Source organism: Geotrypetes seraphini, chromosome 3, assembly GCF_902459505.1.
Source record: "Geotrypetes seraphini chromosome 3, aGeoSer1.1, whole genome shotgun sequence".
Classification (NCBI taxonomy): Eukaryota; Metazoa; Chordata; class Amphibia; order Gymnophiona; family Dermophiidae; genus Geotrypetes; species Geotrypetes seraphini.
This window is the reverse complement of record NC_047086.1, coordinates 159,145,706-159,173,123: the sequence shown is the minus strand read 5'-3', so window position 1 is coordinate 159,173,123 and position 27,418 is coordinate 159,145,706. Positions and strand designations below refer to the sequence as shown.

Here is a 27,418-nt window from a genome sequence, read left to right as displayed (position 1 = left end):
TATGTCATCTCGCAATTCCTTGCTTGAAACTTTATCTACGTTTGTAGATCAATTTTTGAAGCACGAAGTTCCGAAAGTTCCTTCATACCTTAAGGATACCGCTGATTTCTTGAACAAATTGTCAGTCATAGAGGCGGACAGCTTCCCTTTTTTGTTGGTCACTATGGACGTTGTCTCCCTCTATACTTCCATCCCTCAGGATAATGCCCTACAGGTCCTGAGTGAGGTGTTTGAGAACAGACCGAGACCACATTTAATACCCACTGATTTTCTCTCAAATCTCGCTAGAATTACGATGAAGGAGAACTTCTTTATGTTTGACGGCAGTTTTTATAAACAAAGAACTGGAGTGGCTATGGGGGCAACGTTTGCCCCTTCGGTCGCCAACCTTTATATGGCGGCGTTTGAAAAAACGTGGGTGGATTGTTCCCCTTTTCATTCAAAAATTTTCCAATGGTTCCGTTACATAGACGACGTGTTCATGCTATGGAGCGGCACGGAAAAAGAACTACAACAGTTTCATACTTGGTTAAACACATGTGATGAATGCATTCAATTCACCATGAAGTTTTCAACATCTTCTGTGGTTTTTTAGATGTCATAGTCATTCAGTCTGATGGTTCTTTTGCCACTGATTTATACATCAAGCCGACCGACCGAAATACCATTTTGGAGTACACTAGTTGCCACCCCATGGCTTTAAGAAACAATTTGCCGTTTTCCCAATTCCTCCGGATTAAGAGGAATTGTTCCACCGGAAACCGTTACAAGACCCAAGCTACGGGGTTCGGGGAGAAGCTGCGCTTACGCGGCTACCCGCACCAGGTAGTTAAACGAGCACAGAAACGTGCCAAGTATTATAATAGAGATTGGCTGTTGGCACCGAAGGAGACTTTGCCAGAGATGAATAGAGACCATGTTCAAACGTGTGTGATGAGATTCACAGCACAAGGAAATGCTCCGGCTACTATCATGAAAAAGAATTGGAGGATAATCCAAACCCTTCCTTTATTTCATGACGTCCCTTTACGGATTGCGTACACAAGGGACAAGAACCTTAAAGATCTACTAAGTCCTTCCATGTATCGCACAACTCCGAGGGAATTAACAACTCAGCCATGGGGTTTTGTGAAGTGTGGCACCTGTAGTATATGCCAGATGACGGTACAGGGATCCAGCTTCATAAACCCTGTTGACAAAAGAATGTATTATTTGAAACATCATATGACATGTAACTCTGATTTCGTAGTGTACGCTATTTTTTGCCCTTGCAAGAAAGTATATATAGGGAAAACAATACGTCCGTTTAAAATCAGGATGTACGAGCATCGTTCTAATCTTAAGCTCAAAAGAATTAGTGCCCCCATCGTGGAACACTGTCTGGAATTTAAGCATGATTTTCATCATTTATCCTGTATGTGCATTGACCATGTACCTAATAACGAGCGGGGGGGTGACCGACACACTAGATTATTACAAAGAGAAGCCAGATGGACGTTCCAACTTAGTGCTTTAAAACCAACCGGTTTGAATGGGAACATCGGTTGGCACTCTTTTTTCTAATGTCTTTTCTCTGACGTTTTTTATTACTCTTTGGATGACGTCATGATTGCATGTTCTTAAATACGCATGCGCGGCGTCTGTTCGCCTCCGGCGCCATTTTTTGAAGTGTTTTCAGGACTGAACACAGTGAGTACGATTTCGTATAAATTTGCAGTGACAATTGGATGTTTAGCTACCTTAGCGATGGCTCAGCACTTGTCTTATTGTTGTCTTGCAGCTGTTACAAAAATAGGATCCCTGACGAAGCCATAAGCTGGCGAAACGGGTCCCGTCGGGCCTTATTCTGCAACCAGATAAGTGCACCATATTTTCATACACCTAGTGCTATAGAAATTAATATTGATAGAAAGCACTCGGGACTGGTGTGTGGAGGGTTTTGCGACCAATGATAGAAAATCTGTCCTGCTAAGTTACACCACCACAAGAACTGACCGTTCTGTGTTGGATGCAGGTTTCTGAGGTCTTTCCCTCGAGACACATATAAAACCAATTGCATAAAGAACCTATCACTGGGAGTTGTGTATCACATACAAGAGGTTCTTCACCATTGTTTGTTGAAGTAGTGAGTCATTATTTTATGAAGGCAACATAGGGCTAGATTCACTAAGCAAACCGATCGTGTACCGATCGGTTTGCGACCCGATTTTACTCCGGCCCGATTCACTTACCTCTCTGCCAATCTGATTCCGATCCGTGCATGCAAATGAGGGGAACGGCATGCAAAGTAGGCAGGGACTCAATTCACTAAAGAAATCTTGCAAACCGACTGGGCTGGCCAATCAACACAAGAAGCGACTGCTGGGGACCAGTCGCAAACGTCCTTTCCGACTCTCCAGCTCTGTTGCCGCCTTGCTGCCTGCCCTGCTCTCTGCACGCCCTGCTGTCTGCTGCCCTGACAATATTTATCTCTCTGCCCCGATCTTGAGCTCTGCCCTGTATCTCTCCTGCCTGTCGCCCAGAATTACCGCCCTTCTCTGCCCCGAATCTCTCCTGCCTGCCGCCCCGAATCACCGCCCTGCTCTGAATCGAATCTTTCCTGCCTGCCGCCCCGAATCTCTCCTATCTTTCCCTGCACTTCGAGCCTGTGGTTTTAACCTGTGGGTTTAAAGTGGGTTAAAACTACAGACTCACAGGGCTAGTAAAAGTTTAAAAAAAGTTGCGGCTCAGAAGGCTCTTTGATGCATGTGCAGACCATCTACAGATGGTCTGCGCATGCATCGGGATCGCACACTAGCGATCCGTGCGATCAGAGGGGGGCGTTCCTGCGATCGCCCTCATTTAAAATTTTTTGTTTTGGGAATTCGTCGGGCCTGCACGGATCGGTCACAGATCAGGAACGCAATGGTGGTTAGTGAATCTAGCCCATAGACCTTATTTGGTTTTATCCCCAGTAGAATACAAAATTCACACTTGCTGAAAAGAATGTGTAAATGCATTTGACAAAATACTTCAGGAGACCTCATGAAATAAAAACATCATGAAAAAGGTTGCAATATCCTGTTATACATCAGGAACCAAGTCAAAAAAGACAAGGAGTAGGGCTAAATGGTCAATTACCTCAACAGAGAAAGGTGAATAGTAAAGTACTCTGGGATCTGTGCTGGGACCAGGGCAGTGGAGTTAGTATACCAAACCTTCAGCTTCTCCATTTATTTATTTATTTGGTTTTATATCCCGTTCTTCTCCCCAGAGAGCTCAGAATGGGTTACAGTTTAACATTCACAGTGTTACAATATAACATTACATATGGTTGCAGTTGAGATTTTTAGGGTTACAATAAATATTACATAGGGTTACCATTTGGGAGTGCGTGGGGTTATGACTTTGCAATCAAGGTGTGCAGTATTAATATTACAATCTAACACATATGTTCCATAGCTTAGACATTACAGACGTGACAGATAATTTGGCTACCATGATGTGCCCTGTACGGGCATTGTTTATACAAGGGTGGCCTATATCTACAAGTTTTCTACTGTCTGACTCCGACTATTCAGTTGCACACTCATACCAGGAGATTAAGTGCGTTACCTCAGTGGTGAGCCTCGCCCGCAGTAAACTGTGGGAATGTCAGACCTGTAATTGTGTTCAGATCAGGGTTCTCTGTATAGAGGCAATGACAATCTGCCTCCTGTGAAAAGTCAGAGTAAAGGGTCATGGGTTTGATATACTGTCTTTCTGTGATACAACCAAAGTGGTTTACATTTATTACATGCAGGTACTTTCTCTGTTCATTGTGGGCTCACAATCTAAGTATTGTATTTGGGGGCAACAGAGGGTTAAGTAACTTGCCCAGAGTCACAAGGAGCTATGGTGGCAATTGAAGTTTGTTCTATTGGTTTTCAACCCACTGTGCTAACCATTGGCCTACTATTTCCCCTCCAATATCAAAATCCAGTAGTCCCTGACTACTGCAGGTTTTTGTAAAAGGCAAGGCAGAATCACCCATTAGAGAATGACATGGTGACAAAATTCATCACTGTTCCCGCCCCCGCGGATAACCGCGGGAAATAATCCCATGTCATTTTTTAGTGTCTATTTCAGCCTCAGTCCTTCTACACCATCATTCTTCAAAGCAAAGCTTGCGGGTCAATGGTTGTGCCATTCATACTCTGATTCTTCCCTCTCTCCTTAAAGAATGACATGAAGATGGTTTACCGTGGTTATCCGCAGGGACGGGAACGGTGATGAATTTTGTCACCGTGTCATTCTCTATCACCCATCTTCAAAAATGTTTTCATTTCAAACCAAGTACACTGTAAATTGGATGAAAGAGTGACTGGAACATCTAGTTGGAATTTTGATAGACTGTCATTTATGGAAAGCATGCTGAATATCTTATTTTGGTTCTAGTTTTGACTGGAATGATGGCCTGTTTGATGTGACGTGGAGTGAAACCAATGAACATGTGCTGCTCACATGCAGTGGTGATGGATCTTTACAGCTCTGGGACACAGCAAAACCTGGAGGACCACTGCAGATCTACAAGGAACATACTCAGGAGGTAAAACCAATGATCCCTGCCCCCAAAACCTTTCCTGGTTGGAATATTTTTGTGTATATTACAGTGGTTCTATTAAAAATGTCTACTGCTTAGAGACCATCCCCCTCCTTTCCCATGACACATAGCCCAAGCTTAACTCCTCATTCCAGACCTCCTCCCGTGGAATAAGCTGTTTTTTAATATTTGCTTCACCACTGGAGCTTATCTCTAAAAGCTGGTGAGGAGGTAATCTCCAAGTCAGACTGTGTCCTCTTCCTCACTGCTTGGGACTGACTAGAATATTTTAAACTATGGAGTTGCAGTGGTGTCTTGTGCTGTTAAAAGTTTACAGGTGGCCTGAATGAGGAAAGATGCCAGATATGCAGCCTCTTTCCTGTCCATTGGCTTTACAGATTTGGCTGCAGGGGAAAGGCAGATGTTAAACAGTTCATATTGTAGGAAAGGAGGTGTACCTGAAGGAGGGGAGATAGGGAAAGATGGGCTAAGCTCATAGGATGTGTGGGGAAGGTTGTGCAGGGTGAAGACAGATGGAAGAGTATTTGCCTTGGGGAGGGAGAACAGATGGGGAGTGTGCCTGTGGCACTATAGAACAGGGGGGGATTGTATGTCATCAATATCTTTGAGCGGGGGCAAAATTTGGGGTGCTTGGGGTTGAAGAGTTAAAGGTGTGTGTGAGGAATTGTTTGGAGGGGAGAGGCCTTGCTCAGTGTATGTGCAGGCGATGGGGAAGTTTGACAGCAGGATTCAGAAGAAAAAGCTTTGGCTTGGAGTGAGTGCATAGTGGGTTGAGGGAGAGCTATAGAGTGTTTGTGAAGGAGGATATTGAAAAAGACATGCTACAGACAGCAATGCTGGGATAAGTGCCTTGAGGATTGTGAGAAAGATACAGGGCTTTGTGGGGCAGGTAGGGTTCATAAAAGTAGTTTGAGGCAGGGAGGGTGAATCTGAGAGAGAGAAAATGGTTTGGTGGAGCGAGCTTTATGTGTGTGAGAGAGAGAGACAGGGTGCTACAGGAGAGCTGTAGGGATAAGTGTGCCAAGTGAATGTTTGAGGAAAAGAGGGATGGAGAAAGAACCAGGAGATAGGTGTTGGGTAGTGGTGGTGTGGGACTTACTAGAGAAGGAATACATGTTTTGATTTTTATAAATTTTAACTGCTAGGAGTTTGGTTTTCCTGTAAGTTAAAATAATCTTGGTAATAAATTGTACTACTTTTGAAAGCGTTGTTTTGACTGCTGCTCTTTTTATTCTCTTTGTTAAAGGATATGGTTTTTTTCTTTTAATTTTAAAATAAGAATTACAGATTCTTTCATGTGCACTAGAAAGGGTCACAGTAGAAAAGAAATGTAGCATTACTAGCTGGTATTAAAAGATAATAGCAGCTGTCATCTACTATTATTAAAAATGTATATTATTAATGCCACTTTTGTCTATATTTTGAAACCATTGAAATGAGAGAAATCTGAATTAGGCGGAAGAGCTCTTGGTTTTGGATGGGCTGTCCTTGTCTTTTGAGGAGTTTGAGAAGCTTTGACATTTAAAAAAAATAAATTTGATAGCTGTTTAGTTAAAAAAAAAATCCTTCATGCTGAATGCGTGTGTGCTTGGAATCTGCTGGCCCTTCTCCTTCTGACACAAGTCCCTTCAAAGGGATGGGAATTAAAAAATGCTGAGTGTATGCACTACTTATTCTATTTCTGTCGCAGGCCTAAGGACAGTGGCAGTGTGGAAAGGGAGATGAGAGGACATGATTAAGGTGACCATACATCCCGTTATTGGACGGAACATCCCGTTGTCCCGAGCTACCGCTTCGGGATGCCAAAATGTCCCGTTTTCAGGGACAGTGTCCCAAAGCTGTGCTCTAAATGAGTCCAGTCTCACCAGTTTAGCATGAACTTGTCCAACTTTGTCTTGAATCCCTGGAGGGTGTTTTCCCCTATGACAGACTCCAGAAGAGCGTTCCAGTTTTCTACCACTCTCTGGGTGAAGAAGAACTTCCTTACATTTGTACGGATTCTATCCCCTTTCAACTTCAGAGAGTACCCTCTCGTTCTCCCTACCTTGTAGAGGGTGAACAATCTGTGTTTATTTGCTAAGTCTATTCCCTTCGGTATTTTGAATGTTTTGATCATGTCCCCTTTCAGTCTCCTCTTTTCAAGGGAGAAGAGGCCCAGTTTCTCTAATCTCTCACTGTACGGCAACTCCTCCAGCCCCTTAACCATTTTAGTCGCTCTTCTCTGGACCCTTTCGAGTAGTACCGTGTCCTCCTTCATGTATGGCGACCAGTGCTGGATGCAGTACTCCAGGTGAGGGCGCACCATGGCCTGATACAGCGGCATGATAACCTTCTCTAATCTGTTCGGGATCCCCTTCTTAATCATTCCTAGCATTCTCTTAGCTCTTTTCGCCGCCACCGCGCTTTGCGCGGACAGTTTCATCAACTTGTCGATCAGAACTCCCAAGTCTCTTTCCTGGGAGGTATCTCCAAGTACAGCCCCGGACATCCTGTATTCGTGCTGAGTTGCTCTTAAGTATGTGTAGCACCTGGTGCCTCCACCTGGGGCAGGAAGGTGTTGGCAGGTGGGATTTCCCTCCCTTTTCACCAGGAAAATCCAAACAAATACCACTGTCATTTGTCATCTGTGATTTTTACGCTGATAGATTTTTCAGTTTTTATTTATTTATTTATTTATATTAAAATGTCCTGCCTCCCTAACACCTAGGTGGGTTACAATTAAACATTCACAGTTCATTTACAGAAAACCAACAATTACAGCTATGCACATTAACACATAAAACATGTCTTCTTTTATAGCGAGCTCAGCAGCAGAACATCCCTCCCAAATTATTAAGGGCTCCTTTTACAAAGGTGCGTTAGGGCCTTAACGCGCAGAATAGTGCATGCTAAAATGCTGCGCGCGCTAGCCGCTACCTCCTCCTCTTGAGCAGGCGGTAGTTTTTCAAGTAGCACGGCTAATCCGGTGCGTGCACTAAAAATGCTAGCTCACCTTTGTAAAAGGAGCCCCAAGTCTTGAGTAGTTATCTAAAATGCTCCACATTTTTGCATAAACATAAATGACTTAGCTGAGCAACCAAACTCCTTTGCAAACAAATAAGTCTTGAGCATTTGCCGAAATTTTTCAAAATTCTTACATAAATGTACTTGACCTGGTAATAAATTCTACATTCTGGCCCCTCCTACTCAGAAAGATGCCTGGCTTGTTGACATATAGTGTCTTATAGGCTTCGGTGCATATACTGCATCAACATCACTACTGTGACTTTGTAAAAGGGGTCCTATACTGTATTAACTCCTTTAGAAACTCAACCCTCTATTGGATAAGACCTGCAACTGTAACCAGTCTTTCCAGCACTGAAAAATTCCTATGTCTTTCTAGTAGTGCAGCAGTGTTTAGGTGGAATAAATCTTTTGCAGGCAATTACAGATAATTCTTGCGCTTGTGTCTAGGGAAGCATAACACTTAACACAATGTCTCAGCAGTCCGTCCTACTGCAATCTTATTGGAAAGAATGTCTGAAACTTATTTATTATAAAAAATAGATATAAGTCATAGAAGAATATTTGGCAAGCAGTACAAAATAATTTACTCATGATTATGAAAAAATATTTATCAGCACATATTTGGTAAATATGTAAATGCACTCAGTAATCGGCAAATATCACTAATTATAACGCTCAAGTGTGTGGTGCAGTGGTTAGAGCCACAGCCTCAGCACCCTGAGGTTGTGGGTTCAAATCCCACACTGCTCCTTGTGACCCTGGGCAAGTCACTTAATCCCCCATTGCCCCAGGTACATTAGATAGAGTGTGAGCCCTCCAGGACAAATAGGAGAAATGCTTGAGCCTGAATGTAAACCACTTAGACTATAAGCGATATATAAATGATTAAATACAAAACATATAAATACAAACTAAAAATTTCCTTATAAAAGAATTTAAGCATTAGCTAAGATATATAGCTTGGCTAATTACCAACGGTTCTGGAGAACTTTTTCCTTAGCAAGCAAAAGATAAATCCTATCTAACCCTAGTGAACTGTAGAGAAATATCCAGTTCTCACCATTCGGTTAAGCTTCTTGTCAGCAATGGCCAATGGAAGGATTACTCTTTGGGGCTACAAGCTTGTCAAGTGAGCCCTGACATTCTGGTGGGGTAGATCAGAGTCCCAGCAGCCACGGTACAAGGTCTTCAGCCAAATAACAACCATATCACTCAGCTGCAGATTCTTCGGGGTATAGGTCGTAATTCAGAGATAAAGTTCATTAATGTCCAAACACTGACTGTCTCTGCCCATCATCCGCGGGTAGGCAAGCCACTCAGAAGACTTTTCTCTTGTAAGTTTTGTTCCTCCTGTATGCACAAGAGAACTCAGCAAGTTCAAATCCGGACTTCTCCAACCCAAATTAAATGAGTCCAATTTGTGTGGGCTCTGTCTCTTGTGCGCAGGTGACACGCAGGTACCAATTAGGACTTGTCCAGCAGAGGATTTTTGGTCACATAGAAGAATAGTGAATAGAGTCCACTTGACAGACAATATGTCTTGCCAAAATAAGAGAACAAGACACAGTTTATAACAATGCCTGCAAAGCTCACTCTCCTCCACTTCTTCTCACAGCAAAAGAGGCCCAGTGCTGGTAAATGACCTTGGCTGAGTACAGAGCAAACAAACAGAAAAACTTGCCTTACTATAGTAACCAAACAACAAGAAAAAGCAAGAGAGATGTCCTAATAACCACAATGCTCCAGGAGAGAAAAGATTGTTCTTGGCCTAAGTTTTAGGCCTGAAGTCTCTAAAAGGTAAAGCAGGGATAATCCCTACAGTAGCTCCTTCAGGACCTGAGCCCTCTTTTGGCCAACACCTATAACTTTAGCCCTTTCAACACAGAAATTCTAACTGTGGTTCTCAACTTTTCTTCTGTTATGACACACAAGAGAAACTATGTTCGTGTGTTAGAATTGGTACAAGTGAAATATAAAGTATTCTGAATCTAAATTTACTTTGTTTTAGAAACCGATACAATTAGGGCTCCTTTTACGAAGGTGCGCTAGCGTTTTTAACGCACGCACTGCTCAATAGGAGGCGGTAGCAGCTAGCGCGGGGCAATTTAGTTTGCGCTATTCCGCGCGTTAAGGCCCTTCGTAAAAGGAGCCCTTAATGTTATTTGGTTCTTTACACTTGGGATAATTTGTATTGGAAGAGGAGGAAAAAAAAAGATAGTTTTGTGTTCCACAATGAATGGATTGTTCAAGTTAATGTGAAGTTAAGGGAGGGGGGTCATTTCTTAGGTTTTATTTTTTTCTGAGTAATTGATAGTTCCTTTTTTTCCCTCTAGATGTGGATTTTAAGATGTGGCATTGTATAACTTGGAGAACTGTTCCTTTTCTTTTATATACTGTATTTCATGTAAGAAATATTTTAAAAAATTCAATACAAAAGTTGTTGCATTTTATTTTCTTAAACTTGTTGTATTTACCCATTCTAGTGTAGAGCATAGAGTTAGAATGTGTCCTTGTACAGCTTGTCATGCAAAACAAACGCATATCCAAATTCTGGTGTTGCTTCAGTAACAGCAACACAAAATCCCTCCACTGCCAGATACTTTGTTGATGAAAATAATAATAATAATAATAATAATAACTTTATTCTTATATACTGCCAACAATCTTGCGACTTCTAGGCGGTTTACAATATAGAGAAACTGTAGATACAATAAAGAGAAACTGTACATACAGCGAATTAAAGGGTATAGCATTGTACATCTGGTAATTCCAACATTAATAATATTAACAGCAGTTTGTGTGCCATGCTGCTTACACAAGATTAGAAATATTCCTTAAATTGAATGGAGTGTTCATGGTTAGTGATTGGGTTGGGGTTTACAATTTACAGATTTGGGTATGTGGTGGTATTATGAGGGGGGCTGATGTTCTGGTTCGTTTTCTAGGTATTTCAAGAACAGGTAGGTTTTTAGGTGTTTCCTAAATTCGCCATAGTTGTTTGTATGTGCAATTAGTTTTTCTAAGTCTTTGCCCCATGTGGCTGCTTGGTACGATAACAGTAGCCACATGGGGTAAAGACTTAGAAAAACTTAGAAAAGGAGGGATGAAATCTGAGTGGACAGAGAAGCAGAAAAATAAATGGAAAAAAGTGAAAGAAAAGGATCAATGCCAGATATAGGTGTAGGGGAGAAAGTGAAAGAGAAAAGAAATGTTAAATGGACAGAAGACCCTGGGAAAAAAAAAGCTGATAGAAGAAAGAAATATGAGACTGAGACCAAGACGTTTAGGAAAAATAAAATGCCCAGACAACAAATGTAGAAAAAAAGCATTTTATTTTGTGTTAATTGGAGTACTGTATATATTCAAATAATACCAGATTTTTGGGCCAAAAAAGCCTCAAAAATGTAATCTTAGTTTATATTTGAGACCTACCTTTCTCCCAGCCCTGTGATGTCTGGCATTCCTACTATTTCCTCCCTATGCCTAGGGTTCCTCCTCCTCTGCTGTGGCAGCCATTTTTACCATGGAGACGAGTGGGGATTGCTCATGCTCCAATACACCATTAGACCACCAGAGAGGTATGGGGGGGAGGGAGTGCGCTACTGGTAGGTCCAAGAGGAGGATGGAAGCGACTAAGTGCAAGCTATGCCTGTTCAGTGAATTATGACAACTCTGCTTGTCCAGGGGGGCTTGTGGTAGGGGGGGGGGGTAGGAATGGGAGAAATGTCAGACATTGTAGGGGTGGAAGGGAGGAAGGAGATTTCTGGACATCATGGGGGTGGGAGGAGGGAGGGAAATGCCAGATACTACAGGAGAAGGAAAGGAGAGAAGGAAAGATTGGAAGGATGAGGAGAAATGCTGGATTAACCCTTGATTTATTGTTGAGCTAATATTTTTCCCTTAAAAAGGGGGTGGGAATATTATCTCAGTTTATATTTGATTGGGTTTATATTTGAGTATATACAGAAAATCAGCTTTGGGAAGTGTGTATCTTGATTATCTTTTTATTTTATTAAGTACAAGAAGAAATGCATTTCTGTTTCTCTTTGATCTTCCACTGTATACAGAGTCTGGCTGCTTGGGATTTCCTGTTTATGTCTGAATATTTGTTTTAATTTGTGACCCCATGTTGTGTCTTCTGTCCATGGGCTGAGGGTACAACCAAAGTGCAATATTTTGCTAGTGTTACGTTTATGTGTCAAGATTTTTGTGTCTGTTCAGATTGTAAGCTCTTTCAAGCAGGGACTGTGCTCTTTGTGACTCTGTACAGCGCTGCATTCATCTGGTGGTGCTATAGAAATAATTAGTAGTAGTAGAAGTAGTAGGATCCTGTAACAATCTGGCTTATTCTGTTTTCCCAATAAGAGGTATATGGATGTTCTAGGGCAGGGGTGTCCAACTTTTTGGCTTCCCTGGGCTGCATTGGATGAAAATTTTTTTTCTGGGGCCACACAAATACTAACACTAGCTGATGAGCAAAAAAAGGTTGAGCAGGTCCCAAATTTGCAATCACTAATATAGAAGATGTACGTATCTAATAATGAACCTTCATTAAGGTGTGGAGAGGAACCCTGACTGACTGATCCTCCATTTGCACCACTGACAGTGGGAGCAGCCATAGGCTTCTGCATCCCCACTCTGATGGTTCTCCTATTCACTTCTATTACATCTACGGTGAACCTCTTCAGAGGCAAGCCTCATCTGAGCTCTTTGGGGACTGTGGGACAGAAAACAAATTAAATAAATGAAATATAGGAACCCTGTGTTGCGGAATCTAATATCTAAATTGAAATATATTATTTTTGCTCTCTTTATAGGTATACAGTGTTGATTGGAGTCAGACAAGAGGAGAGCAGCTAGTGGTATCTGGATCTTGGGACCAGACAGCCAAATTGGTATGCATGATTTATGAAAGTTGAATATTTCTAGTTTGTTGATATGTAAAGAATCATGCGTGGGTATATTTGAAAAGGTGATCAGCAATTGAAACAGGGCTGCAGAAGTGCTATATATCAGAAAGAGACTGTAATTGATGCTCATTGACTCTTGTTGACTGTGGAATATGGTGTCCATGTCATTTCACTCTCTCCTACCTTCATCTTTTCTTGAAGACATAAATATGCATAAGGAATGGGGGATAATGTTCCTCTAAACAATGATAATCAGGACTGAGAAAAGATATGTGACTAAAAGCAATCTCCCTTATCTACAAAGAGATTTAACGTTTTATTCTAGTCTCAGCAGCTCAGGCATGCTAGTTGTGGTACAGTTGCTGAAAGTAAGGCCTTAAATCTTCTTTTATATATCTACATTTTTCAAGCGGCTCCCTTATCTGAAAATAATTTTATTGGAGACATATAGGCAACTTTTCTTCAAGTATTTTTGCAACAGATCAGCAAAATTAAATTCCCCTCCCCCCCCCCCCTAATCTCTCAGGGTTCTTTATCACATACATACTGTACAGTTTTAAAATATGCAGCAACCTTACAGATGGTAATGGCTTGGGTTGGGTATCAGAAGCAGCCAGGTGTGGGAGGCTTTAGCCTTTATTAATGGTTTAACAATAGTGGTTGTGTAGCGGCTGTGCTTGGGTTGTAAATGAGAACTAGAGTTCTCGGCCTTGGGATATGTGTTTTCCAGACTGTGATTAGCTGGTGCTTGTTGTTCCATAATGGGTGATGTAGTAGTGATCTATAGAGATGCTCTTAATCCCATAAGTCCTATCAGAAAAATTGTGGTGGAACCCCCCCCCCCCCCCAGCATGTACTGACTACCAGACAAATAAAAAAGTGCTCTGTGTGGTACTAGCTCTATATCAGGGTAATCTGCAGAGCACTATTCCCACTACATAGACACAGACACACGCACAGACACAGACACCTTGGCTGCTGTCTGTCTATCTTTTTTTTTCTCTGTCTCTCTCTCTCCTTGGCCACTGTATGTCTCTCTGCCTTTTTTTGCTATCTGTCTCCTTGGCTGCTGTCTGTCTGTCTTTCTTTATTTCGGTCTCTCTTCTTGGCCACTATATGTCTGTCTGTCTTTTTTTTGCTATCTGTCTCCTTGGCCGCTGTATGTCTGTCTGTCTTTTTTTTTGCTGTCTGTCTCCTTGGCCGTTGTATGTCTGTCTGTCTCCTTGGCTGCTATATGTCTGTCTGTCTTTTTTTGCTGTCTCCTTGGTTGCTGTATGTCTGTCTGTCTCCTTGGCTGCTATATGTCTGTCTGTCTTTTTTTTTTTGCTGTCTCTCTCTCTCTCCTTGTCCGCTGTCTGTATTTTTTTTTCTTTCTATCTCTCTCCCTGGCCCCTTGTCCTTCTGTGTGTGTCTTTCACTCCCACCTACCTGTCTTTTAGTGTGTGTGTCTCTATTTCTGTCTGCCAATGTTCCTGCCCACTGCCTGCCTGTCTGTTTATCATGCCCCTTCTCCCACCTACCTTTTTCTTTTTTTATCACGTTGTGTTGTATACAGTGGAAAGGGCAACCGGTGCACAGTAATCGTTGCAGGATACAGGAAACCACCATGCATGCACGCTCCGAACGTACACACACCGAACGCGCTGAATGTGCACGCGCCACACACTTTAACATTTCTCGGCCACGGAGCTACGGATCACACAGGTAGGAGTGCGCATGTACGCTTAGGGTTTTATTATTAGTGATGAGGCTGAGAAAAATGTATGGAAGAGCATTAGCGGTCCATTCTTTCCATGGGAAATAACCAGTCAGAGATGCCATGGTAAGGAATGGGCACTGCTAGAGAGAGGTGGTATGCTTTTAGGATGGTTGGAGGCTAAAAGGGGTTGAAGGACAGAAGGGTGAGGGAGGAGCTGACAAAGGATTCAAAACAGGAATTGCCCTACTGGGACAGACCAAAGGTCCATTAAGCCCAGTATCCTGTTTCCAGCAGTGGCTAACCCAGTTCCCAAGTACCTAGCTAGATCCCAAATAGTAAAACAGATTTTATTCTGCTTATCCTAGCAATAAGCAGTGGAAGGTGATTTGAAAACTGGGAGAGGATGAGAACATTGTTATTAGAAGAAAAATTGAAAGATACTCAAGATTGATAATTGGTTAATAATAATAATAATAACAGTTTATATACCACAGGACTGTGAAGTTCTATACGGTTTACAATGATTAAAAATGTTACAGATTGAGTGAATAAACAAAGTACAGATTTAGCAACAGGTGGTTCTTGTGCTCGGTTGTTAAGAACTAAGATTGAATAGGTTGGTTTCCTAAGTATTTCAGGAAAGATGCGTTTTCAGGCGTTTCCTGAATTCTTCATAGGTAGTAGGCACAAGCAATTGTTCAAGGTCTTTACCCCATAATGTTGCTTGATGTGCGAGACAAACAGACAGACAGAAAACAAGAATTAAGACTAAATTGCCAGTTTTTCCAATGTCATGTTATTTACTGGTTGTGCAATAGAAAGGTGTGTCATACAGCACAGTATCATAGGATAATGCTACTGGATTTTGTTTGCCACGTCAATGAGGGCTAAGAGCCAAATATCATCTAAGAACAACAGGCTTCTACTTATTATGACAGGGATTGCCATACAACAGATTACGAATAATTGGAAAAACTGGAAGAGACTTAATTACAGTTTTTGGTGGAACACTTTATGTCATATTTATAAAATGGAGAAGATAATAGCCACACAGCAGGGGAATTTAGAAAATTTCAGGAGATTTGGTAGCCATTAACAAAATATTGTAATGATTGAATATTTCTTTTTTCTCATTTTCCCTTAAAAAAATACATATCCAGGATGGGGGGAGAGGAGGGAAAGGATTTTTATTGATTTGAACATTAAATAAGGTATATAAGAATGGGGTTTATGATAGGTTTTCTGGAATTTTAAGAGTGTAATTGATTAGGGGGGAAGGGGGATAAAGTCTGATATAATGTTTAACAGAATATTAAGTGTTGTATTTGAATTTTAAATGCTATAAATACTGTTACTGTTATTGTAAATTTTTTAAAAAATGAATAAAGAATTGGAAAAAAAAAGGTGTGTCATAGAGGAAGTTAAACTAAGTCATATGTCTTGGGACAGTGAGAAAATAAAGCACTTCTGGGAGAAATTGGTCAAATATCAAAGATTACAGGTTGTCAGTTGCTGGTTAAAATAGACTTTTTGCTTTTTAATATTGCTAGATAGCTGGCACTAGTGGCAAAGCCACAGGGGGCATTGGGAGCCTGGGCCACCCATACAATTTGGGCTCAGGCCACCTCCAAACCTGCAGCACCTATTAAATGGCTGGTGGGGATGCCGAAGCCCTGACAGCCAAAGAAATTACTGCAGGAAACAGGAAGTCAGTGGTGTGCCTTCAGACACTGATGCTGTTTGTGGGGTATTTGAGTAATCAGTACAGTACAGTACTGCACCAGTCGACTTCCTGTTTTCTGCAGTAGCAAGAGGAGGAGGGGAGTGGCTTGATACCAAGTTTCTTTGTCAGGTGGAGACCTCGGTATGGAGACCTCGGTATCACCTCCAACAAAGATGTTTTCAGTGTGCTGTGGCAGTGTGTGCCCTCTCTTCCCCAAGAAATATTAGAGGGCTGGCTATGCTCCTGGCACTGCGGAAAGGAGTAAGGAGGTTGTAAGAGAATGCCTTTTCAAAGCTAAAAATTTATTCTGAAAAACTTGAGGTCCACTCTGACATAATGGGAAAAATGAAATGTATCAATTATTAAAATTTGAAAACTTAGATATTAAAAATCCTGGAGATTTCAACATACTTGGTCACCAGTATGGGATGCACTTCTTATATGGCGCCAAGCTCTTTGTTGAGTTTGTGATTAGGTTTATTTGTGGTACAAAGGGAGAAGGGGGGAAAGGGTAGCTAGGATTTTGAATTGGGGAGTAACTGACCATAGAGAGATAACAACCGATGGTCAGATTTACTAAAGGAGGGGATAAAACTGAAATAACCGCATCTGGAGTTGATTGATTTTGTTTAGTTGCCAAATATTGTTTATACTTGGTTTATGTGTTACAAATTATTTGAAATTTGTTTTATAAGGTAATGGTGGAATTAGAGTACATAAAATAGTGCCAGTATTTTGGTTTGATGTGGAATGGATGGAAATTTTGTTTTCTTACAACCTTTGGGCTGGTAGAGAGCGCAGGTGTATGGGGAGTAAGGTTGTACATGTCTGAAGTTAAAGGTGCTGCCCCCTCAATATCTCTCCTCTCTCCTTATACACCTCCCAGAGAACTCTGTTCCTCAGATGAGCTGCTCTTAGCTGTACCCTTCTCATTCACTGCCAATTTCAGACTTTGTTCTTTTCATCTAGCTGTCCCCCATGCCTGGAATAAATTACCCAAATTTGTCTGCCAAGCCCCTTCCCTTGTTTAAAAGCAGACTGAAAACCCACCTTTTTGATATAGCTTTCAATCCATAACTCAACTCCCCACTGCCCACCAATCTAGACAGCAGATTAACCGTTCCCCTTAACTGTATCTATGAAATTCTGTTTGTCTGTCTGTACAGCGCTGCATATATCTGGTAGTGCTATAGAAATAATTATTAGTAGTAGTATTTGAATAACTTTGAATCCAGTTCCAAAATTAGGAAGGGACGCCAAAGAGTTGATGTTAAAGGTTGGCCCTTACTGCACCACGTAAATCCAGAGAATGTTCTGTGCATGATTGCAGTCATCTGCATGAAGCATTAAAGTGGTGGACAAGTACTTGTGTCTGACAAATATTGGGGCATCAGAATTTCAGATAGCAATCTGGTAGCATCAGGGCTATAAGTAAAATAAAAATGTAAATGACCAGAAAGTATTATTGATTATTATTTTTTTTTTTAGTGGGATCCAGCTGTTGGGCAATCACTGTGTACTTTCAGAGGTCATGAAGGTGTTATTTATAGTACAGTATGGTCACCACACATCCCAGGCTGTTTTGCCTCTGCCTCAGGTAAGCATTATACGCTTTTACTCCAAAAGGTAGTAATGTATTATATCCACTAGATGGTGGTGTATAGTCAGAGAAAATTGTAAAAGGAATGAATCTAATGACGGTGTAATTAGATTTGGAGCTTCATTTCTCCCTTAAAAATATTTTTTATGGCACTGGTAAAAAAATAAATTTTATGTCCCGTATACACCATGCCTTGCAAATGCCTTCACACCCTTGAATATTGTTCACATTCTGCTGCCGAGAAACCACAATCAAAAAATACATTTTCCAGTCATGTTAGTCAAGTGTCTTGGGGCTGAAACCTTGTTGGTAAGTTTGATTGATTTGTGAAAGGGCAAAGGGAATGGGACTTATATACCTTCTTTTTTGTGGTTATATATTCAGAGCAGTTTACATATATACAGGTACTTATTTTGTACCTGGGGCAATGAAGGATTAAGTGACTTGCCCAGGGTCACAAGGTGCAGCTTTGGGATTCAATTCCACAATTGGAGACCTCTTTGGCAGCCCTACTTGCCTTTCTGGTTGTTGTTTTTTCTGCTTCCCTACCCATGCTCAGGACAAAAAGGGGAAAGTAGATGGGGGCAAGAGCACATGTTTTGAACTTTCTCAGAAGACAAGGGAATGCATTTGGAAATGGTCAACAACCTTGAGAATACTCTCCAAAGATGTCTAAAGGTGGCCTCATTAAAATCCCAAAATGGAAAAATTAGTCCTATTGCAATTACAATCGTTGATAAAGGATCATGGAATTTTGGGTCAGTATCAATTTGGATTTAGGACCAGATATAATACTGAAACTTTACTGGTGTCTGTGCTTGAGAGAATTCATGCAGGTTTTGATCAAGGCACAGAATTTCTGATGGCTGCATTCAGTACTGTCAATCATTCCCTGCCGTTTCCTCGATTGCAAAATCTTGATGTTTCAAGAGTTCCGTTACAATGGTTCAAATCTTTTTTAACTGATAGAAAGTTTCCACTCTGGCTGGAAACCTTTGTAGTTGGGAGTCTTGCGGGGATCAGCACTTTTGTCATTATTATTCAATATCTAAATTTCTCCATTGTATAAGATCTTAAGTTGTTTAGGGCTTCAGCATTGACTATATGCCAATGATACCCAGTTTTATTTTCCAGTAACAGGAAGTGTGGATCATGCAATTGCATTTTTGAAATTGTTTACAAACAATTAATTCATGACTTAACATAAGAATTGCTGTACTGGGACAGACCAAAGGTCCATCAAGCCCAGTATCCTGTTTCTAACAATGGCCAACCCAGGTTCCAAGTACCTAGCTAGATCCCAAGTTATAAAACAGATTTTATGCTGCTTATCTTAAGAATAAGCAGCGGATTTCCCCAAGCCATCTCAATAATGGCCTATGGACTTCCCTTTTAGGAATTTATCCAAACCTTTTTAAAATCCCACTAAGCTACTGTATTTTTCGCTCCATAAGACGCACCTGACCATAAGACGCACCCTAGATTTAGGATAGGAAAACAAGAAAATAAAATTCTGAACCAAATTGTGTACTAATATATACCAGGCCAAAATCCCATGCCGAGAGAGACTCTTGTAGAACAAAACAAATGAGAAAAAATAGATCCAGCACAAGTTAAACAAAACAATTTTCCCCTATTATACAACTCCCATGTTCTGCTCAGTTTCCTTTTCATATGCATTTATCTTTTCCAAGAATCTGATGCCTGTACTGTACTGATTGTGAGGACAATCTCCAAAGCTGTTTACCATAATAAATAAAAATTTACCTGGAGCAAAAGTCCAGAGCCCAAATCCCAAGCCAAAGAGACAGTTCTGCGAGAGACTCAGTAGATCCTCTGACAAGCAGCTGCCGCCTCTCGCTCGCATCCCTTTCCACTCCTGTCTGGGCAGCGGGAAGAAGGGGGGCACGCAGTGCTTCTCCTCAATATGCCCGCTCGCAGCTTCCCCGTGGGGCTGCAATGAGGATGCATGGCTACAGCAGCTGATGGCACCGCTCTGTACTTGAGAGGTTCTAGTCAAATATACAAATCCTATCTTAAGCTCCCCAAAATGTGGGCTAGTACCGTATATAATGATGTGTGTAATCAGTATATTTGGTTATATAGTGATGTGTATCTATTTCTTTGTTAATTTGATTGTAATATAAATATATATAGTTTAGTAAAATAAATAAATAAATAAATAAATAAAATATTACATGTCTACTACAAGAGTCCTGAAAGCAAACCTCACTTAGCAACATTCCTACACCCTCCCCTTCCACAGGAGCAGAGAAAGTACGGTTGGAGTGGATAGGACAGGGCCCTCACACATGCACATTGCCAGTAGCTCCCCTCCCTTCAGGTTGCCATAAAGAACAACACCCTCCCCTAAAAAAAAAAAAAAAAAAAAAAACCTGGAGAAAATTGCTCAGCACCGGGAGGACAGTTACTGGACAAGATTTCCTAGAGCTGTTCTCCCCCACGAGCTGCAGCAATTATAGGCATAAACGCACAAACATACAACTGAGCTAACCCGGGGAGGTTCGTGGGGAAGTGAGGAGGGAGGGATGGAGGGAAGGGAGAGAAAAAGAGGCAGATCCGTTGTCTGGTTCAGACTTCAGAGCCATTGGAGGTGGAAAAAATGCGTCTTATGGAGCAGAAAATACGGTAACTGATTTTACCAGCCACTAGATTATGATTAAATATGGCTAAGACTCAGATCTTGTTTCTATCAAGCTCTTCTGTTTCTCAATTTCCTGAATTTCTCATTTATGATGATGTGAAGATCTCCATTGTTGAAGAAGTAAAATATCTTGGTGTAATGTTTGAATATGTCAGTCAGTAGGTGATAGGTAACCAGTGAGCGTCAATAAGAAGGGGGGTCACATGATCAAATTTTTTTGCCTTTGATAGGAGTTTAACAGCGGTGTTTTGTATTATTTGTAATCTTTGAAGCTCCTTTTCGCAAACTCCCTGATAGAGTTGCAGTAATCAAGATGTGTAATGACAAGAGGATGGATCAGAATATTGAGTTATGAAGGTTCTAAAAGAACTGAAATCAAACGTATCATTCCCAAATTATAGAAACATTTTTGGACAATTGTACTTATTTGTTGGTGAAAAGTTAATTTGTTGTCCAAAGTTACACCTAGTAATTTGCTAGTAGAAACCATTTGAATTGGAGTAGACCGAAAGCAAATAGGGGCCATTAAATCTTCTTTATCCTTGCATGGGAACATGTGAGCTTTTGTTTTGGTTATATTTAGGGAGATCTTGTTTTCATTTTACCAATGAGTAATTTGTCCCTATAGGTTCAAATAGTTGGGTCTGGGATCTCCTGGAAGCATTGGATGCAGGCAGGCATTTGAACATTAGATGATATTATATCTAATGGGAAACTGCTGGATTTTTCACGGCTGCAACAATCATTTGGAATTTCAAAATCTCAAAATTATAGATGTTTGCAGCTGAAGCAGGCCATTTGGAGTGGGTTCCCTGAGTGGCAGAATTTTAAAAACTATTATAGTTTGCAGGTCCTATGCTTCCAGACAGATTTGCTGGGACATCAGGCTGCCAGGTGGTATAAATTAATTTCTGAATTTTTGAATAAAAAACCAAAAAATAGTCTTAGAGAAATTTGGAGCATTGAGATAAAGTAGTACATTTCTGCATCTCAATGGCCACGAATTTGGACTCGGAGGATGAGATGTACAGCGTCAGCATCTATGAGACAAACATGGCTTTTCTTATTGCATAGAACTTTTTGGACCCCTGTTCGTTTACAAAAGTTAGATAGTTCTAAGTCTAATAGATGCTGGCATTGTCATCTTGATATAGGGGCACTGGATCATCTGTAGTTCTATTGTCCTTTAATACTTAAGTTCTGGAAGTCGATATGGGGACAGATTAATGCTATATTTGAGGCATTGATTCCTTTGACATATGAGGCAGTCATATGTGGGACGATGTTACATCTGAAGCCCTCATTGGACATATATAGAGGGCTGCTTTTCCTTATCATGACCGGGGTAGCCATACAAATGATTAAGCGTAACTGGAAGAACTGGGATCGCCTTAACTTTAATTTTTGGTGGGTAAGTTTATGCTTAACTTATAGATTTGAAAAAATGAATGCAAATATAATGGGTCATACTAAGAGATTTAAGTTAATCTGGGGCCCTTTGATATCATTTATGGATGCATTGTAATTGTTTTTGTTTATTTTTTCCCTTTGATCCTGTTGGTATATTGCACACACACCCAGGGGGATGGAGGGTGGGAGAGAGATATTTATGTCATGGTTTTATTCTCTTGCAAGGTATTGGTTGGGTGGGGGGGGGGAGGTTATCACGCTATGGGGATTTTGATTGATTATAAATACATATATGAATAATGCTGTTTGTGTAGATACTGTACTGCATTTTTGTTAACTTTGAAAAATTAATAAAAGATTTAAACAGAGTAATTTGTCCCAAATTTTTATTAATTTCGTGAATTTCAAGGGTATCTTCCGAGTTTAGGGGGTATAGGAGTTGTATATTATCTGCATATGCGAAGACTGCAAAACCTATTGATTGTGCTAATGTTAATAACGGTGCAAGGAAAAATCAGGGATAGAATAGAACCTTGAGGTACTCCAAATTTTTGTGTATAGGAACTTTATGTACATTTATCTTGGTAAGATCGATCTGAGAAAAAAGAAATAAACTAGTCCAGAACCGTTCCAGAAATCCCTGTAGTTTTCAGCTTATGAAGTAAGAGGACATGGTCAATTGTATCAAAGGCAGCTGTTAAATCAAGAGAGATTAATATAACAGATTTCCTGTGATCCAAATACATGGACTCAGTAATTCGCAGTATTTTCCGACCGCCACTTCCTTGTACTAAAGTCATGGTTACACCAATCAGGAGCTGCTTTGACATGCTATCTGGCGTGTCAGAGCAGCTCCAGATTGGTGTAGCCTGACTTTAGTAACAGGAAGAGGCGGTCAGAGCATACCATGAGTGATTTTCTGCACCTGCCGGCGCCCCAGCTGCCCTCTTCTGCCTCTTGACAGGCGAAAAACCGTATAGGAACCCCGCGAATTTCAGGGGAGTACTGTAGTATAGAATAGAAGTAGTAAGACCTACTAATGAAAGTTCTGTAGAATGATTAAGTCTAAAACCTGTTTGATTTGGATGAAGTACCGTACATTAGTTTTTTCAGTGAAATCTGATAATTGCATAAAGTCTTGGAGAAAGAAGTCTTTTGATGGCTAAGAAGAAAAAAAGAGGCAATAGAGATAGCAATACCTTCAATGGAGATAATGGGCTCTCCATAAACAAAGCATGGCAGCTACTCATCTAAAAAAAATTAGTGCAAAAGGACTGGGGCTGAGGACAAACTCCTTCTCCCTTTCAAAGTTTCTAGCCTCGCCAGAATTTAAAATTGTGACCAACAGACTTTACCGCCAAAATTCAAATTTGTTTTCAAATTTGTGACAAACAGACTTTCCTACTAAAATGTAAATTCATGACCAATGGACTTTCCTGCCTGCAATAATGTTTGAAGACCCACTATTTATAAAGACAAACTGCAAACCTCCCTAGCACACCCTGAAGAAAACCATAGCATGATAGCTGAAACATCGGTTCTACCTACCCAAAGCAGCGAGACTGGACAACTGTAACAATCAAGTAATTTGTTCACCGGCTGCCAGTGAATGTAAAACTTGTTTTGAATATCAGCCCACTAGTAAACTTCTAGTTGCTAAAAGTAGAATTATCTATTATTTCTACTCCTACTTAGATGCAGATAACCTGGCTGCTATGATTCACTGTTCTAACTATGATTCACATCCTAGTTAGAGGTGATTGGACTACTGTAATGTTTCATTTCTGGGCTACATAAGAAAAAAACTCAGCAAAACTCAGTGTGCTGGGCATGCCTAGTAGTGCTATAGAAATGGTTAGTAGTAGTAGTGTTCAAAATACAGTTTGAAGAATCCTTTTTTTTTGGGGGTGGGGGTGGGGGAGGTGTTAAAAGCTTCATGATAATATAACCTCAGCATTAGAAAGGTTGTATTGGCTTCAGGTAGCTTTCAGGATTTTATTTAAAATACCTAATATTTCAAGCTTTATATGACTATTTGGGAAAGGGTCTGAATCATTATGTACTTATTTTAGCTCAACAATCTTTCATGGAAGGATGCTGTTCTCCTTTTAAAGTAAAATGCAAAGATAAGAGTAAACATGTTTTCTTTTGTCTAGCCCTTCTTTCTTGAACTCTGTTACCAAGGAGATAAGGCTGTCAGGGGACTTAGGAAGATATGTGAAACCTGGTTATTTGCTAAGGTTTTTATATAGTAATAATGCTTAATTATTTCTACTTAGCATTAACTTTATTTTGATTTATTTGTTTTATGTTATTTCTCCCACCCCCTCTTCCAATTTGGTCTTCACTCTCAACTCTCAGTCCCTAGATCATGTATGAGAGATTTACATAGAACATAAAAATTGCTGTCCTGGGTCGAACCAAAGGTCCATCTAGCCTAGTATCCTGTTTCCAACGGTGGCTAATCCAGATCGCAAGTACCTAGCGGAGTCCAAAAAGTAGCAAGATTTCATGCTACTTACCCCCAGGTCTAAATGAATAATGGTTTATAGACCTTTCCTTCAAGAATTTGTCCAAGCCTTTTTAAACCCCATCTACATTAACAGCTTTTATGACTTGCTCTGGCAAGGAATTCCAGAGCTTAACTATACATTGAATGAAAACATATTTACTCCTATTTGGTCACTCTTCTTTGTCCCTTGCCCAAATAGTAGGTATGCACATCTTGCTCATGCATGTTCAATAGGGACATCTTGAAAATTTGACCTGTTGGCAGCCCTCATAGCCTGGTAGTAAAGACTAATGCTATTATACTTGCTAGGGTATATTGCTTGCAGTTCCTCTGAAAGCAGCCAATATATATGTTTTAAATAATAAATGTTTCCAGTTCCATAGGGATAGTATACTGAACTGTAGGGTAGTCCATCTAAGCAAACAAGATGATAGGAATTATTTAAAAAGGGATGGTTAACAAGACTAAGAATGTTATAATGCCTCTGTATTGCTACATGGTGCAACCTCACCTAGAGTATTGTGTTCAATTCTTATTGCCTTATCTCAAGAAAGATATAGCAGCACTAGAAAAGGTTCAAAGAAGAGCGACCAAAGTGATAAAGGGGATAGAACTCCTCTCATATGAGGAAAGACTGAAAAGGTTAGGGCTCTTAAGCTTGGAGAAGAGATGGCTGAGGGGAGATATGATTGAAGTCTACAAAATCCTGTGTGATATAGAATGAGTACAAGTGGATTGATTTTTTTACTTTGTCCAAAATTACAAAGACTAGGGGACACTCAATGAAGTTACAGGAAAATACTTTAAAAACCAATAGGAGAAATATTTTTTCACTCAAGAGAATAGTTAAGCTCTGGAACACATTGCCAGGGGTGGTTTGTAAGAGCAGAGTGCGTAGCTAGTTTTAAGAAAGGATTGGACAATTTCTTGGAGGAAAAGTCCATAGTCTGTTATTGAGACAGACATGGGGGAAGCCACTGCTTGCCCTTGATCAGTAGCATGGAATGTTGCTACTCTTTGGGTTTTGGCCAGGTATTAGTGACCTGGACTGGCAACCGTGAGGACGGGCTACTGAGCTAAATGGACCATTAGTCTGACCCAGTAAGGCTATCCTTATGTTTTTATGTACTGTGAAAGCAGCATTTTTGGTGGCTATCATGTCTGCATAATGAGTATCGGAGCTGCAGGCTCTATCCTGCAGGGAACCATTTCTCAGACTATCAGAGATGGGAATAGTATTCTATATAGTCCCGTCTTTCTTGCTGTAGGCAGTGTCCAGGAGGTCTGGTTGCCAGCATGTATGCCTTTGAGATCCTTGAAGATGGGCAAGATCATGAAACTGCTAGATGTGCACAAAGTATTGCTGTGTTACCTATAAGTGACTAATGAGTTTTGGCTGTCAGATCATCTTTTTGTGTTAGCAGGAACTAGGCGCCGGAGGCAGCTGGCTTCAAAGGCAACCATTTCCAGATAGATCTGAAAGGTCATTTCATCAGTTTATATCAGGAGTAGCAAGATACCTCTGACTTCCCTGAAGGCCCACTCCACTAGGAGCATGGATTCCTCCTGGCCAGTGTCCATGCAAGAGATTTGTAGAGCGGCTACACAGTGCTCTTTGCATACATTTACAAAATTTTACAAGGTGGATGTAGCGGCAAAATTGGATACCACTTTTGGAGCTTCAGTGCTGCCAGCAGGCTCTTCTGTCCCACCCTCGATCCCACTGGTTCAAGATTTACATTCCTGTTGAATTAGAAGGAAGGATTATATAGCTATCTTGTTAATCTTTTTTCTAGGAACTTAGTTTGCACTAATTAGGGATTACGCTCCTCTAATAAGCTCAAAAATGGACATGCTAATGAGGCATAGATGGGTCATGGGTGGTCCAAGAAGTTATGTACAGTGTTAGAAAATAATGGCCATTCACGCTTACTTTGGACATGGGAATTACACCAGCTTTGAAGCTTAAGTCCCATGCCTACAGTTAGGCATTTATTTATATAAAACATTTATATCCCACATATCACAAAAATCTGTGCGATTTGGCGCCTAACTTCTGGCGCTATAGAATTCTCTTCTTAAGAACATAAGCTGTGCCTCTGCTGGGTCAGACCAGAGGTCCACTCACGCGGACCTCTGCTGGGTCAGACCAGCAGTCTATTCACGCGGCGGCCCATCAGGTCCAGGACCTGCATATGAATCCTCTATCTATACCCTTCAATCCCCTTTTCCTTCAGGAAAACATTTAATCCTTTCTTGAAACCCAATACCGTACTCTGTCCTACCACGCCTTCTGGAAGCGCATTCCAGGTGTCCACCACCCTTTGGGTGAAGAAGAACTTCCTAGCATTGGTTCTGAATCCGTCTCCTCTTAATTTATCTGAATGCCCTCTCTCATTCTTGTAGTCTTTGACAGTTTGAAGAATCTGTCCTTCTCCACTTTCTCTATGCCCTTCATGATCTTGTAAGTCTCTATCATGTCCCCTCTAAGCCTCCACTTTTCCAGGGAAAAGAGCCCCAGTTTCTCCAATCTTTCAGCATATGAAAGGTTTTCCATACCTTTTATCAATCTCGTTGCTCTTTTCTGAACCCTCTCGAGTATCGCCATATCCTTCTTAAGGTATGGCGACCAATATTGGACGCAGTACTCCAGATGCGGGCGCACTATCGCCCGATACAGCGGCAGGATAACTTCTTTCATTCTGGCTGTAATACCTTTCTTTATAATACCTAGCATTCTGTTCACCTTCTTAGAGGCCGCTGCGCACTGTGCCGACGGTTTCATTGTCTTGTCTACCAGTACCCCCAAGTCCTTCTCTAGGCTACTTTCTCCCATTACCAGCCCTCCCATCGTGTAGTTGTACCTCGGATTTCTGTTTCCTACATGCAAGACTTTACATTTCTCCACATTGAACTTCATCTGCCATCTCGTCGCCCACTCCCTAGTTTATTCAGGTCCCTTTGTAAATCTTCGCAGTCCTCTTTAGTCCTAGCCCCATTAAATAGTTTGGTGTCGTCTGCAAATTTTATTACTTTGCACTTCGTCCCTGTTTCTAGATCATTTATAAATACATTGAATAGCAGCAGTCCAAGCAACAACCCCTGCAGAAGACCACTCGTGACCCTCCTCAAGTCTGAGTAGTGACCCTTCACTCCTACCCTCTGCTTCCTACCTGCCAACCAATTCCTGATTGATCTGTGTACTTTTCCTTCCACCCCATGGTTCTTCAGTTTCTGAAGTAGGCGTTCATGGGGTACCTTGTCAAAGGCTTTTTGGAAGTCTAAGTATACGATGTCTATGGGGTCCCCTT

General features: G+C 41.0%; 1 protein-coding gene across 2 annotated transcripts in view; it reads left to right on the top strand.

Annotated features, from left to right (window-relative positions):
* Positions 1-27,418, top strand: part of PEX7 (peroxisomal biogenesis factor 7) — a 244,241-nt gene that overhangs the window by 7,359 nt on the left and 209,464 nt on the right. For both annotated transcript variants that reach the window (XR_004538935.1, XM_033939454.1), the window contains exons 3-5: positions 4,417-4,567; positions 12,406-12,483; positions 17,409-17,517. Coding sequence is in view for 1 of the 2 variants with exons in the window: in XM_033939454.1 (XP_033795345.1) it covers positions 4,417-4,567; positions 12,406-12,483; positions 17,409-17,517 (338 nt within the window). In the remaining variant the exon portion in view is untranslated. The remainder of the gene's footprint in view (positions 1-4,416; positions 4,568-12,405; positions 12,484-17,408; positions 17,518-27,418) is intronic.